At 36.5% G+C, this 15,994-nt stretch overlaps 1 protein-coding gene across 1 annotated transcript; it reads left to right on the top strand.

Moving 5' to 3' along the window:
- The first annotated feature begins 2,204 nt into the window (after nucleotides 1-2,204).
- Nucleotides 2,205-15,776, top strand: LOC106623396 (glycine dehydrogenase (decarboxylating), mitochondrial). The gene is made up of 5 exons (XM_036368844.2): nucleotides 2,205-2,650; nucleotides 12,799-13,099; nucleotides 13,158-13,383; nucleotides 13,443-15,503; nucleotides 15,562-15,776. The coding sequence occupies exons 1-5, from the start codon at nucleotides 2,353-2,355 to the stop codon at nucleotides 15,670-15,672; spliced, it is 2,997 nt and encodes a 998-aa protein (XP_036224737.2). The 5' UTR covers nucleotides 2,205-2,352; the 3' UTR covers nucleotides 15,673-15,776.
- The last annotated feature ends 218 nt before the right edge of the window (nucleotides 15,777-15,994 follow it).

Genomic DNA, 15,994 nt, shown 5'->3' with positions numbered 1-15,994 from the left:
ATCAACAAAAATAATTTATAACTTTTACTCAAATTCCTTAAGACGTTCGTAAAGTAAATTGTACAGGGTGCAACAAAAAGGGTAGACACAAAATAGTGACAGCTCATAAATGAAACGAAGTGTCAAACTTTTATAATATCTGAAAAGCCTTTCTCCCTTTCGTACATGACATCATAAATTAGTAAATTTTGCTGTCATATGCAGTGGTAAACAAGAAAAAGCCATAATACGCTTCGCAGGTCCATTTCTTATAGAAACATATACTGCATGACTACACTGAAATGCCTATGTTAGTGTAACAAAATCAGAAAACGTAACCGGCCAACGGTTTGCATCCAACGAAAAACGTTTTGCTAGTTCTTTCTAGCCACGTTGTTTGATATAAAGAACCTTCAAGTCGAATAAAGTTTACTTACTAAGAAAAATAGATCTTTATTCCAATTTTGATCGGCCTGTGTGAATGGCAGCTGTATTTTGTAGGCGATCCCTACAAATGAGTAGCTTTTTTGGGAGAAAGGGATGCGTGCAATATTGCAGATTCATATCCCAAAAACTGAGGGACTAGTTCGCATATATACAGACACACGGACGGATAGACAGCAACAAGCTTAACATACCCGGTATGAAAATTACGGGGGTAAACTACGCTCGGAAATATTGACGCTTTACTTTGGAAATAATTTTACCCGAAAGCGGGACCTATCTTGCACTGTTTTGCGGATTTAATAAGCAATATCTGTTCGAGATAAGTGAAATGCCTATGTATCACTAATGAATGATTATGTGGGCCGAAGTTTGTGCCAAACCAAAATTGGGTCAGATTTTTTTCTACAAAATGAAACATTAGAGAGCAATCGCACTTGATGGATATAGGCGTATTAAATGTACCCTCTAATGCTCCAAACTTTTTTCGACGGCTCATGTCAAAAAATCTTACTTATGCGTTTATCCAAATTCATCTATTTTTACTTCCCTGACCCCTTATTCAGAAGTTATTTAAAAAGCAAAGGGTACGCCATCAATCCATATTGAAATGAGTTCAAGACAAACATTCGTCCATACAACAGCGATCTGTTTTGCTATAGTCAATGAGCGATTAAGGCCACTTAGTGTGAAGTTTCAGAGATGTTAGACTTTTATTGACCAATCAATTTGCAGAGAGGCATCCCATCAAAAGTTCAATTTTTGCCTCGATTTTTTAACTCCAACAAATATATATAATGCAACACATATAGTGAGCCTATTTACCCAACTGTGTTTTTTATATGTTCAAACTATCGTGATTGCATCTGTGACCATTTTCTTTTACATCTATTTACCTAATTGTCAATTTCGACCGTTTCGTGCTGTCATTTTGAGGCCAGAATTGATGAATGCCTAATGCTTAACTTCTATTAGAGCCAAGCGCTTAGAATACCAGTGCAGTTCCCTCCGATAGTTTGGGTCGAACAACACAATGTTCGCATTATTATACCAGAAAGATGCTCTATTCTCACCCAGTCCACCTATTCATATTTATATCCCTATTTACGGCTGGCTAATTTTAGAGAATTTGCCTAGCAACATCAAGCATTTTTGTTCACACTTTGAAGTAGGTGTTGTAGATATCGGATATAAATATCGGGGAAAATATTTAGATACAAGACATGTAAATCTATTCTCGTAATTTTCACCCTTTAGTATCACCTACAATGTTTCACTGAATCCAAACTCTTAGAAAATACACCCTTCTATATATAACCATGCTATCTCTGCTTCCAACAGTCTATCGAAATTAATCTGCCGAAATTTTTTTCTTAGCTTTTTTAACCAACTTAAGTTTAATAAGAATATCGATTTTTAATTTCCGAAATAGAGTTATGTGTATTCGAGAATATCTCAGACGTGTCTCAGGAAAAACCCTATATACACAAATATGTTTAAACATAACGAACATGACGAAGTACAAAACTTTCGTAATGAAAGAGTAAATTAATTACAACAGAATATAATTTCCCCTTCTACGATAGTAGAAGTTATAGTAGCGGATACCTTAATATCTTTCAGCTCATTTTTTTTCTTCCAGCAAAGATCTTTTTTCCACTCACATATGATCACAGCATGAACTGTGAGATAAGACTTAATCAGTTTAATTTTCAGACAATGCTCGATGCTGATAAGAGCAAATGAGCGCTAAAGCGCGGCTCTATACGCCAATGGTTTGTTTCAGTTAGTCGGTGATAAGCAATTGGTGGCGGTTGAAGCAATACTCTTGAGAAGAGTGCAGAGCTTGTGTGCAAACTTAGTCCTCTATATTTAGTTAGATATCATTTATAATTTGTGGGTTTCTCTAAATTGCAAATAAAAACAACAATGCAACATTTAAACCATGTATCAAAGCGCCAACTGGTCGCGCTCACGCAGTCAACGAATAAATCTTGGCAGCTGCCACGTGGGCTCTACCAAGCACGTTGCTTGGCCACCGTGCCTGTGGGTGAGGTAATGTTTCCCTCGAAATCTGACTTCCCCAGCCGTCATATTGGACCACGTAAAACGGATGTGGTCGCCATGTTGGATACGCTGGGCTTTAAATCCTTGGAGGAGCTCACGGAAAAGGCTGTGCCGAAGCGTATACAATTGAAGCGTAATCTCAACTTGGAAAAGCCTTTGAGTGAGTATTTATTGGAGGGTTAATTTTGAATTTAAAAACATGTTTACGTTTGTGTCGAATTATGTCCTGGTTGCAACATATTTGCATCTTATTCCCTTCAAAATATTTCCATTCGTGATATGCGTTTTATTTTAATCACGTTTTCACTTGTTGTTTGTGTTACTTCATCTGCTATAGTCACTAGACCCCCTGCTGTTTCGTTTACAATAACACTGATAAGAGCGTCGGGTCCAATCATTATAATACGCCTAGGTTATGGGTTCAACAGCTTTTATCATTTGAAATTGTTCAGTTGTTAGGGCATTGAATAGGCGTTTTGCAAATCGCCCATTTATTTATAATACAACAAAATTTTTATTTTTAACTCAATATTTGAGCTGACAACATTTCTTGGTTATTGTAAAAATATTGAATGTATCATTAGGACTGATGTGTAAATTTGTGAGACACAGTCTAATGTACTTATTAAGCTTTCTGTCATGACTGTATCATGCGGTCAGACTATTTAGTACGACTCAAATTTATGTATTCATAATAATTTATGGAATTTGAGAGTCTTATAAAGCGTTTTTGCTTGGTGGAAATATTTTCGGGTTTGGTATTGCTTGAAAAATGGTTTAGGTAAAAAACTTTCAACAGATTTAAATTAAGCTGCGACCATGACTCTAAGCTAAGATACACCGAATAATACACAAATATCGAATGAACTTAACACCCGCGTTTCTCATCCCATTAGTGAATCTATTGTGTAGCCCAAAAGTTATATCAAAAATGAACATTATGATAACACAGTGGTTTCGTTGCCCTAGATATAGGATCGATTTTGGATACATATATTTGTGGTCACAATTCATAAAACTATCAATGAGTGTGTAGGATTTGCTCGCCTTTATTTTTAAATCCTTATTTCTATTTTAAATTAACAGAAAACATGAAACAAAATAACAGATTGAGATCCTGTTGTCAGTTTTGTTTTGAAAAATAAGGATACATTGAATGGAGCAGAGAGAAAAATATTAAAACATGTGTTACAATCATGATTCAATCACAGTAACGATTCAATTATATAAGAAGTTGGTTTCTTAACTGCTAACTATCACTAGCTAGCAAATTTTCTGCTGGAAAAGCGTTTCTTTACCCGAAGAACTAGCAGAAGAGAGCACAAGTTGAAAGCGTAAAATGCTGAGAGATGCATATAAAGAAGATAGGTAGGTAGAGTGGCTATCTGTCGACGCTCTTAGGCCGCTGGGAGGCCCATTGTGAAACCACTGGGACTAAAATCCCTTCACTTTATTGTCTCCTTTACATGTTTATCGTGAAATAAGATGTTCGGTCCACTAAAAGATCAAGGCATTTTTTCACTATCTTTGACGAAACCCTAAGAGACTTTAGTGATTTCAAAGCCGCTTGGCTACCTGTAAATTGGCTACCTATAAAAAATATGAATATATTCCTTATTGTGAGCATACTCCTTGTCAGAACAAGAACGCATTCTTAAATTGCTGTGATCTCCGCTTGGAAGACACTGTAGTGATCTGGTAGATGAATGCGATTTTTTTATATCTAATTTTGTCAAAAACACCTCCTCACACTAGATTATCTTGTTTTTACCCATCCGTATAGATGCTTTTCCTTGCATCCCTGACACTCTCGCCCCTTTCCCACTATTCTCTGGAAGGAAGGGCATTATTGGGGACCGAATTTAAATTCAATTCTATAGGATTTCGAAAACCCGTGGTATTTGGTAGAATCGGGACTTATTAAGTATCTTAGAATGCCCCTTATTAGAGGCGAACAATAGGGAGGACTCTCTCAGTCTGAGAGCTGACTTAACTACCAGTTGCTTACAGAACAAGTCTGTTGGCAGTAATTGTAAAATGTCGTTTAGTGCCTTGGCGTTATTCTAAGAGCTCCACTGATGCATATACTAGCTGTTCATAGCATGCTTTCCATATACCTTACCTCGTATTTCTTTTCTATTATTGGCCACCATACCAATATATCGTATGCCATAATCGGCTTTACAACTGCTGTGTAGAGCTAATTAGCTACACAAGCCGTTAACCAGTTAACAGTTAAAGTTCTGTAGCTGCTTTCTTTAGCCTAGCCTCTAAGTTCGGCTTTCATGAAAGCTTCCTGTCTAAAATCAGTACCAAGTAACTTGCCTCATCTCCTATTGTTAGCCCATTTAATAATGGCTGCATAACTTCTGGAGTTTTGAATTTTCTAGTGAACAATAACACACTAACTCTGTCTTGCTAGCATTTAAGTTTACTCCGCATGACACAGTCCATCGATTTATGTCATTTAATATTATATTTTTTGCATAAGGTTTGCGAGTGTATTCGGGAATTTACATATACATCATCAGCGTAGGCCACAACATGTATTCCCTTCTTAATTTTGCTTATGTGTATTTCTGTTAGTCTTTAAAACGTTTTTAATAGGAATGAGAAAAGACTAATTGGTCTCAAATCCTTTGGGCTTATATGTGAGCTTTTGCACACTTCTTATTTTACCCGAAACGAAGGAATATAGTTCAATTGCAAAGCCACTTTAAGAATGGGTACTAAAAAGACTTTTATGTAGGGGACTGCTGTAATTTTGAAGGTTTGACGGACTTGCAACTGCTTATTGCTTTCTGACACTATATCTACAGAAATGGAATCTATTACTACTCCACTGTGTTATGTATACTCAACCGTATAGTCAGAGCTGCTTGGGAAGTGGCCTTTAGTAGGCCTAAAGATTCTTCACTGGAAAGCATCTAGCTATGGTCTGGTCTCTGCCTCTGTTGCACAACGAAAGCTGAGTATCTAGTAAATAATTAACGAGCAGTTCACCTCTTTCGTTGATATCTGTGCTTCCCCATAGTATGAGGTCTGCGTTAGAGTCGCATTAAGAACGCGGATGCTTCGCTGTCCCGCACCAGCTGTTTCACCAGCTGCATGGTACTCTTTCCTCTTCATACGGCATATAGCATGACAGCTTACTGCTGTGGTGTCCTGGTTACTGCAGCTATGCAACATGTAAACGTTAAGGGTTTTATTAGCCGTTATACATATCCTAACCTTACCTTTGCAATTCGTATATAGTTTGTAGCTCGGTTTGGTTGAAATCGGTCGACTTTCATCCCAGATCCTAAAAAGCCTTTCTCTACCATCCTGGTTGTGACGTTTTATGCTTGTGGCTCATTTATGCAGTGAGATACAATACCTTTAGTAGTTTTGGGCGTGGTTATTATCCGATTTTACCCATTTTCACAGGGGTGATAAAATCACTTCTTCTCAGCAAGTTAAGTTGATATATCTTAAAGGGTTTGTTGGAAGATATGTACATTAAATCATTTTGAGGGCCGAAGCCATGCCCATTTTTAACAAAATTTTAGCCCAACAGTGCCCCTGGCTACTGCGATCTCCTGTACCAAATTACAGTTTTGCATCTTAATTTGCGGTTTAGTTATGGCACTTTAAACATTTCGTTTAACGGCGTTTTGTTTTGTGGGTCAATGGTCCGCTTCCGCCTATTTGCATTACCATCCTCCATAGGGGGCCAAGGAATGTGTGTACGAAGTTTCATCAAGATACCTCAATTATTAAAGTTATCGCTTTGACCGGACCAACGGACGGCCGGACGGATGGACAAAAAGATACCTGGATTTCAACTCCTCTCGTCATCCTCATCGTTTATCTATACTAGTATATAACCCTATATCTACCTTTTTTAGCTTTAAGTGATACAAACAACCGTTAGGTGAACAAACCTATTGTACTCTGTAGCAACATGTTGTCAGAGTATGAAAATGAATCACTGAATGTGTTGCTAAGCACAAATCTCGAAAACTGCTGAACCGATTTCCCTAATTCTCTCTTTTAAATATTCCTTGAAGTACGAGGATGGATCTTCCGCAGAGAAAATTTAAAGAATTGTATGAAAAAGTCTTTTCTATACTTCCATACAAAGAATTCGTAATAATACCTAAAAGTCAATTTCAACTTTAGTACCATATGATAAATTCAAGTATTAGTGGAGAAGATCTGGGAAAGCAAAATACTTGACTGACGTTAGTATCGCATAATTGATATTTGACATTTGTCAAACACTAACTGTGGTAAAATGACGCTTGAAATGTAAACGACTCTTTTATGTGCATCTATGATATTACTAAATCTAAAAGCCTCAAATTTTCTATAAACTAAAAACTCTTTGTGACTCCTATAAAGCGGCGGACAAATTTCGGCAGAAGAACCCGAAATGCAACGAATCAAATGTACTATCAATCTAATCGTTCTGCAGGAACGTGAAGATCGCATTCAACGTGAAAGGATTCGACTAAGAAAGGCCCGTGAAGCGCGAGCTGCTTTCTATTACTATATGTTGCTATTGGACCTATGAACACAGTGTGCCAATATTGTAAGGCATTAAATGAAGCCATTGGATTATGTTGAGCAAATATAATTCCTATAAAGTACGTTGCTAGCTTATCACCTTTCTAATTCAATAGAAAGCTGATAAAAAAAATTGGTAAATAGCCTAATAGAAGCAATCATATTCAAAGAAAAGTATAAAGTATAAGACGCATTCCCCGCATCGCAATGATTCCGACTGACGTACCATTCGAGTTAAAGCGGCTGCACTAGGTATCATAATAAAAAATTTACTTGTAGGTCATTATTTTCAGCTGCGTAAATCCATCAACTATGACAGCATAACGTTTCCCCGCATACCTTGCCTTCCCTGGGTTTTCGACTTTAAAAATAGGCTATTCTCTGGCAGACGCACTACTAGCAGAAACACTTTTGTCATCTCTATTCCCTCCCTGTTTGGCAGCTATACTTGTTATTGCCTTCCTAGATCTAGACTTCCCTAGTTCCCTCGTAATTTTTCCAAGAGATCCGTACACCTTTAATTCTTCTTTGTTGTTTTTGTTGAATTTTGTTGAATTTTAATATTTGACGCATTTGCTTTGATTTTGTTTATTTTCATTGTTTTGAATTATGAAAATAAAAATTTTAATCATTAATTTTGAGGGATATTTAGTGAATATGTATCGTTATTAGTTTCTTTGTTTGGTTAAATTTGTTTATTAGATTTGAATTGTGAAAACAAAAATTCCGTTGATTAATTTTTAAGTGTGATACTGAGTGTATTTATATTTTGTGACTTTTTTTGTTGAGCAGTAAATTACCTACAAAATGAAGAGATTTCCGGTTTATAATGATTTTTTTTATTGAATTATAAAGTTAATAAAAATAAATAAAATAGGTCTTAAAATAATCAAACTTGAACCGTTAATATCTTTTAATCGGTTAGGTTTAAAAAAACCCGTTAAGGACCATTTTGTAGAGCATTGAATTTCCTAAAATCAATATCTATATCTATGAAACGAAGTATTTTGCAAGTACAGTAGTTGGAAGCGAGATAAACAATTTTCTAGCCGTTAATAAGAAAAAAAGAAAACTGTAAGCCGGTGAACCTTTCGGTTACAATTAAAGGGAAAACTTTAGTATACCATCCCACGATTTCAGGGTTAAGAGATGTATGGTTGGATAGAGGATAATTCCAGATAAAGAATAAATATAATTAAAGCCGCCGGAAACGTCTTAGTTTTCGAGATATTTTCTTTTAAATTGAAAATTTCACAAATTTTATCTTACAATTTCTCGATTTATAGTTATTTTTTATTTTATATTACGCACTTATTATACACACTACAATGTTACTACATATTTATTTTATATTAATTATTTTAATATTCGCTTTAATGCTTATCATTTTATTTTTACACAATTTTCGTTATATGCACAATAACAAATGGGTTCCATGTTGACAGATAATAAGTGTTGCCATATCTATTTTATATATATATATATATTTCAAACGAATTAAAATTAATAATAGAGGATTAAACCCCATATACATAACCATAATCATAATTATAGCACGCTATAATTATATATATTCTTTATCTAGATAATCTCCTCTATCCAACCATACCCCTCTTAACCCGGAAATCGTGGGATGGTATGCTAAAGCCGACCCCAATTAAAAGCTCATACTTGGAAAGATTTTCGTATAGGTGTCTAAGAACCTATTTTTCAGAGTACTAAGCGATAAAAAATATTCGACTTTTTTCCCACCCTAATGTATACATATGTATATATTGTATTTTTGTGTGAATGAAGCTTCTGAAACAGAAGTGGGTCCCGATGAATATGTTTAAACTCAACCAAATTTAAGAGGAATTGCTGTCAGGGATGAAATATCAAGACCTTCAGATGGATTCTGGAATCCGAATAAAAGTGGACATTAAAATGAATTCAAAAACAACTGAATTTGAATTATTTTGAATCATACAAATGAATGAAAGCTTTCAAAATATTAAAAAAATAAAATTGATCAAAAAAATTAGAAAAAATGAGTGCGTTAAGTACATTTGCAAAGATTTGTATAGGAAGTGAGCTGAATGCAGAAGAAACTATTGGTAGGAAGTATTTACGTGATCGTTCAAATCCACTGGATGTGATCTTCCGTTGTGTATTTATTAAATGGCCCCCAGCCTACCTAGTGTTGTGCGAAACTTTCTTCCTGATGAAACCCTTCAAATCCATCCAAACCTGCTAAAAAATTAGCTTAAGAAAACTTCTTTAGAATAGAAAAATTTTGGTTTTTACCTTTTTCCAGCCGGAAACATTTTTTTCCTGTGAACCGTGCACATTAAGCACTGTGACTGATTCCTTCCAGAGCATATCAACTTTCTTTTGTCACCTCAGAAGCCTCGGAAGATCTCCCTATGTGGTTCCATGAATCGAATAATGATTTCATCCTACTCTGTTCTTCTTGTTCCATGTTTTCTTATGTTTTCCACTTTAATATTTGACAATTATTATTATTAAAATTACAAAACACTGAACTTTACTTAATTTTACTTTTAAAAATTGGCCCATGAGTCATCTGAAATTACAAAAAAAAATGTATCTATCTGCAATGATGTCGCAATTGTATGAACTAGCGATAAGTAAAAAAAAAATGTTGATAAAATGGCGACGGTTTGAAAAAAAAACGAGATGAGGCTAGTTCATACTTGAGAGAGGTTTATAAAGAATATTCTCTGAAAATTTCAAGAAAATGGGTCAAAAAGAACGCGAGAAATCATGGGTATCGTATTGAAAAAGTTTGGTGTGAGAAAAACGCATTTTAAATTTCGCGTAAGATCTTTTGTTCGTTTGGACCGAGCCGAACCAGTTTGTAGGCCGGATCAGTAAAATGTCTATATCTCCGAAAATAATTTAAATTTTCAAAAATCATTTCGTAAACATATTCTTATAGTTAAACTTTGAAAATATGAAAATAAAATCGATTTTTTTGGAAATTCTACACTAGAATACCCCGTTAAATGAATAACAACCGCATACTTTTTTGAGAATTCATTTTTCAGATTAATAGTTTCCACTCGAAATTCAAGTGGAAAAAAAAATGTGGAAGTTAAATTATGAAAGCGAAACATCGATTGCCGGATTTAAGCTGAATTTGCTTCAAATTCACTCAGAGTAAATTAAAGAACCTGCCTGATTAATTTAAATATGTTATTTGCTAGTTACACTAATAAAACTAAAACTAACTAAAATATCCGTATTGATAGCAGGATATGGAATGGAGCATTTTATTGTATTTAAAACATTTACTGAAGGAATATATCACCTCAAGTACAATCTCTTGGATTCTTATACCGATTTCGTCTTTATACGTTATTCGTCTTTATACCCAAGGCCGTAGACAGAAAATCGGCACTCGGGGGGATATAGGGTGAAGGCCCCCATATCCATCAATTTATTGAAATTATATTTTATTTATTTTGAGAAAAAATTCGTTTCTTTTACTATATGTATATTTTTTGTTGATGTTACACGTGTTTGAGTACATATGTGATATGAAGTAAGGTAGGCATCCAGAAGAAACATTCATGCTGATCTCAAAAAATTTAATTTTCCAATTGAGAAACACAATTTTAAATTATAACATTACAAGCAAATATTCTTATGAAATATAGGAATTCTTAAAGGGACCAATTGTACTGACTTGTTGGAGATAAAAGTTTGCAAAAAATAGTTGTAAAGATCTGGGCGTCCCTGAGAATCCAAGGTCTGTTGATCATCTTCTTTTTTTGCACGCTCCTCTTTCTTTCTTGCCCTATATAGGCTCGTGCCATAGCCGATGTACTTTCATCAAGAGTACATTCCGAATCGATCCTCTTTTTATTCGCCAGTAATTCGTCTAACTCACTAAACAGAATAAAAATATAAAGAATAAATTTACTCCATTTAGGTTAATATTAACACTGACGCTTCGAATGGCCAATTTCTACAGTCTACAGGATGTTTTAAAATGATCTTGCTTACAAACTAACTCCTATATATGGAATCCAACTAAATTGATATATTAATTAATTTTTATTATAAATTATAACGTATTACCTTACTGTTACCTGTTTGAACTAGTTAGATCTTGGAGAATAATTGAAAAAATAAGTTCTTCTGGTATTAAGGATTAAAAATGTTTTTCATAAGATCAAGCAAGCTCTGAAGTAACACAACCTTATTTAATTGAATCGTGGTTATAATTCAATATTGAAGTTGATAAAGTCTTTTTAAGTACCAGAAATGGTCTGCCAACAAATGGCGTCTCATCAACTTTGATAGCTTTTTCTCATCACTTTTAGATCCTGGTGCATCTGATTTCTCTAACTTGGTACTCATATTTGCTCCTAGGGTCTGAAAGCTTGCCAATATATTTTTCACAATTTTTTTATAATTTGGTGCTTTTTGGTTACCTAGAAAATTTGCGACTCTCAACACTAAATTCTCTCTTGCTTCAATTTTCGGAACCTTGATCAAATATGTATCTTATCATTATATTCCATATTTGAGGACCATCATCAAATATTTCACCTTTCAATTCTTCCATACTAAGCTTCGGAAATAACCTATAAATGTAATTATAACATTCATTCCTAACTTGATCACGTACTAAATCACTGGATACGTTTTGAGAAAATAACTTTGGCGTAAAAATTATTTGGTAATTTTTTATAGAGCTATCTATCTTAACATAGCATACTAGTCTATTAACGACCTTTAGACATGTAGCCATATCAGCAAAACATTTGGAACAGCTGAGGTTCAGGGATTTGCTGACTACTTTTAGAAGATATATAGCTTAATACATCTGTTTAGGGTAACACTAGTTTTATTAGGCCTGATCCATAATTTATCATCCACACATAAGTATCCTAAAAGTGTAAATGTGAAATAATACTTCAGAAAGTATTTCCAAAAATCAGTAATTTTATGACGTATCTATCCAAAAATTTACGTATTGCTGACATTAGTATTGTGAAAGTAATTAGAATATATTAAACATTTTTGCGGTCAGATGTTATGTTCGTGGAGATTGTTTAGTTTTCATAAATTACTACAGTTTATCTTGCATAAGTTGTGTGGCTAAATGTTCTCAACAGTGACCTAGTACAAGGAATCTTCCTCAAAACAAACTTAATAATTAATTAAATGGAAAATAAACTTAGTTATAGTGTCATGTTTGCTAAGCGTCATATATTTATTCAAAGTTAAAGTTTTTGAATAATTTTCAGACAATGACGAGAAAAAAAACCTAAAGGGTATAAATAAAACTGAAAATCCCAACGCTGTTTGTAGCTTACCAGTACTTCTTCATTTACATTATTTCAGTCCTACGGTAATATCACTCTTATTAAGTAACCGGTACTAGAAACAGGACTCACTCATTCAGTCAGTTTAATTCGGTTAGTGATTCCACAAAATGCTGTTGATTTACTAATGAAAAAGTAGGAAGTTCTCAAGCAATTCAATAACTCGAAGGGTTGCTAAATTCTTTGTTCACGATCTGCTTTTGACAAAATATTCCTTTAAACTTATTTCAAAAAGTTATGGGGAAACCAGTACAAGTGGCTTTCGTACCTTGTGTCTTACAAACTTTTTCAGATATCCACTAGCTAATCGCATTTCAAAACCTTTTTTAAACCTAAAATAAAATTTTATTGTTTATTCTGCGTTTCTCCACAACATCAAAAAAATATATTTCTAACTACAATATCCGCTAACATTACACAGACGAACATGAGCTCGTGCGCCACATACGTGAAATCGCGAATCGCAATGAGATTTGGCGTTCCTACATCGGCATGGGTTACCACAATTGTCGGGTGCCCCATACGATTTTGCGCAATGTTTTTGAAAATCCTGGATGGTTTACACAATACACGCCCTATCAGCCTGAAATTTCCCAAGGCCGCCTTGAATCGCTGCTTAACTATCAAACTTTGGTTGTCGAAATGACAGGATTGGATGTGGCGAATGCATCGCTATTGGACGAGGGTACTGCCGCCGCCGAGGCCATGAGCTTGTGCACGAGGTAAGTTGCGGCCAAGGAGTCTTAATAGAATAATTTACTCATTACTTTTGCGACGCAGACACAACAAGCGCAAGAAGATTTATCTGTCAAACAAGTTGCATCCCCAAACTTTATCTGTGGTGCAGACACGCGCTGAAGCTTTGGAGTTTGTGACAGAAATTGGACCGATCGAGAATGCCGATTTGGAGGGACGTGAAATATCTGGCGTCCTGTTGCAATACCCCGACACTTTTGGTGATGTTAAGGATATTGAGGATATTGCAGAGAAAGCGCGTAAAAATGGCGTAAGTCGATTTGAAATTATTAATTTAAAGTATGCGCTTACTAATCGATTTCTTCGTAGACTCTAACTGTGGTCGCAACTGATCTCCTTGCGCTAACACTACTCCGTCCGCCCGCTGAATTCGGCGCCGACATTGCTATCGGTACATCGCAACGTCTGGGCGTGCCGCTGGGTTATGGTGGTCCCCATGCTGGCTTCTTTGCTTGCAAGCAGAGTTTGGTGCGTCTAATGCCTGGCCGCATGATTGGCGTTACGCGTGATATGGACGGCAACGATGCCTACCGCTTGTCATTACAGACACGTGAGCAGCATATTCGTCGTGACAAGGCCACTAGCAACATTTGCACCGCGCAAGCGTTGCTCGCCAATATGTCTGCTATGTACGCGGTTTACCATGGTTCTGAGGGGCTGAAAGAAATAGCTAATCGTATACACCACTTCACGCTGGCGCTGCAAACAGGTCTGCGTGAAGCAGGCCATCAAATTAATAACAAACACTTCTTTGACACACTGCATGTCACACCGTCGGAAAGCCTGTCGATTGATGAGATCAAAACGCGCGCCGCGCAGAAACGCATTAACTTCCGCTACTTCCCTGATGGTAGTATAGGTGTAGCACTAGATGAAACTGTGGGTCCGCAGGACGTTAATGATCTTTTGTGGGTCTTTAAGGGCAAGTCGTTGGATGAAACACTAGCCACACAGGATATACTCTTAAACTCCATCGAGCGCTCCAAGTTCCTGCGAACATCTCCTTTCCTGCAGCACCCGATATTTAGCTCGCACCACAGCGAATCTCGCATGGTTCGTTATATGAAACGTTTGGAGAATAAAGACATCTCTCTCGTACATTCCATGATACCACTCGGCTCCTGCACTATGAAGCTTAATTCTACTACCGAGATGATTCCATGCTCCTTCCGTCACTTCACCGATATACATCCGTTTGCGCCTGTCGAACAAGCTAAAGGCTATCACCAAATGTTCAGCGAACTCGAGAAGGATCTCTGTGAGATAACCGGTTATGATAAGATCTCTTTTCAACCAAACTCTGGCGCTCAGGGAGAATACGCTGGCCTGCGCGCTATACGCAGGTATCACGAACACCGCAATGAGAGCCATCGTAATGTTTGTTTAATTCCCATCTCGGCGCATGGCACCAATCCTGCGTCTGCACAAATGGCTGGCATGAAAGTCGAACCTATACGTATTCTCTCCGACGGCAGCATTGACATGGCACATTTACGCGACAAAGCAGCAGAGCACAATAGTGATTTGTCATGTCTGATGATCACCTATCCATCCACAATGGGTGTATTTGAGGAGACTGTTGCTGATATATGTGATCTGATCCATACACATGGCGGACAGGTATATTTGGACGGCGCTAATATGAATGCACAGGTTGGTCTATGTCGCCCCGGCGATTATGGCAGTGATGTCTCTCACTTGAATCTACATAAAACTTTTTGCATACCACACGGTGGTGGTGGTCCTGGTATGGGTCCTATCGGTGTAAAAGCACACTTGGCACCCTATTTGCCAGGCCATCCTGTGATAAGCCCTCTGGAATGTGAGCAGGAAAGTTTTGGTGTAGTTTCGGCAGCACCTTTCGGCTCATCCGCAATTTTGCCAATTTCCTGGTCTTACATTAAACTTATGGGTAGCCGTGGACTTAAACGTGCCACCCAGGTAGCCATTCTTAATGCAAACTATATGTCGAAGCGTTTGGAAAATCACTATAAAACCTTATATAAGTCATCGACGAGTCAACTTGTGGCGCACGAGTTTATTCTCGATTTACGCGATCTGAAGAAATCGGCCAATATAGAGGCGGTAGACATTGCAAAGCGTTTAATGGACTATGGCTTCCATGCGCCCACTATGTCTTGGCCTGTGGCAGGCACATTAATGATTGAACCTACAGAATCTGAGGACAAAGAAGAGTTGGATCGCTTCTGTGATGCGATGATTTCAATACGTGAGGAGATTACCGAGATCGAAGAGGGACGCATGGATAAGGTTGTGAATCCTTTGAAAATGGCACCACACACACAAGCACAGGTCATCTCGGACAAATGGAACAGACCTTATACCCGCGAACTGGCCGCCTTTCCGGCGGTAAGTATACTATTTTGTTATTCTCTTTTCGAAACTAATCACTTTTTTGTATGTACAGTTATTTGTGAAGCCCGATTCGAAAATTTGGCCCACTGTGGGAAGAATCGACGATGCCTACGGCGATAAGCATTTGGTTTGTACTTGCCCGCCTATCCTACCCGACCTATAGGCACACCATATTGGATTTTTTTTTTCGTTTGATAATGTTTGTTTTTTAAATAGTGTAAATTTTAAGACCAAAAAAGTATAAAATAAAAAAATAGAAAATTAAAATTTGAATTTCTTCATCTAAAATAGTTTATGCTGTTCAGTCACTGATAACAGGCTTTCGTAAAAATTTTTTGACCGAGCTTCAGAGGTTTTGAAAAACAGCTCTTAAAAATCGATTACTTTAATGGTAGTTTTAAGAGGGGGCATAAAAAGATACTTCAGCAATAGATGATTTTATAACTCCCAGAATATTCATTAGTGGAATAGACAGAACGCTGAGT

Source organism: Bactrocera oleae, chromosome 2, assembly GCF_042242935.1.
Source record: "Bactrocera oleae isolate idBacOlea1 chromosome 2, idBacOlea1, whole genome shotgun sequence".
NCBI classification, from domain to species: domain Eukaryota; kingdom Metazoa; phylum Arthropoda; class Insecta; order Diptera; family Tephritidae; genus Bactrocera; species Bactrocera oleae.
The sequence above is the reverse complement of the archived record's forward strand: the minus strand, read 5'-3'. Positions and strand labels throughout refer to the sequence as shown.

Excerpts from the sequence above, each read along its gene's own strand:
- LOC106623396 (XM_036368844.2), top strand. The coding sequence starts at position 2,353 with ATGCAACATTTAAACCATGTATCAAAGCGCCAACTGGTCGCGCTCACG. Across the intron at positions 2,651-12,798 it reads CAACTTGGAAAAGCCTTTGA|ACGAACATGAGCTCGTGCGC; the intron begins GTGAGTATTTAT and ends AACATTACACAG. Across the intron at positions 13,384-13,442 it reads AGAAAGCGCGTAAAAATGGC|ACTCTAACTGTGGTCGCAAC; the intron begins GTAAGTCGATTT and ends ATTTCTTCGTAG.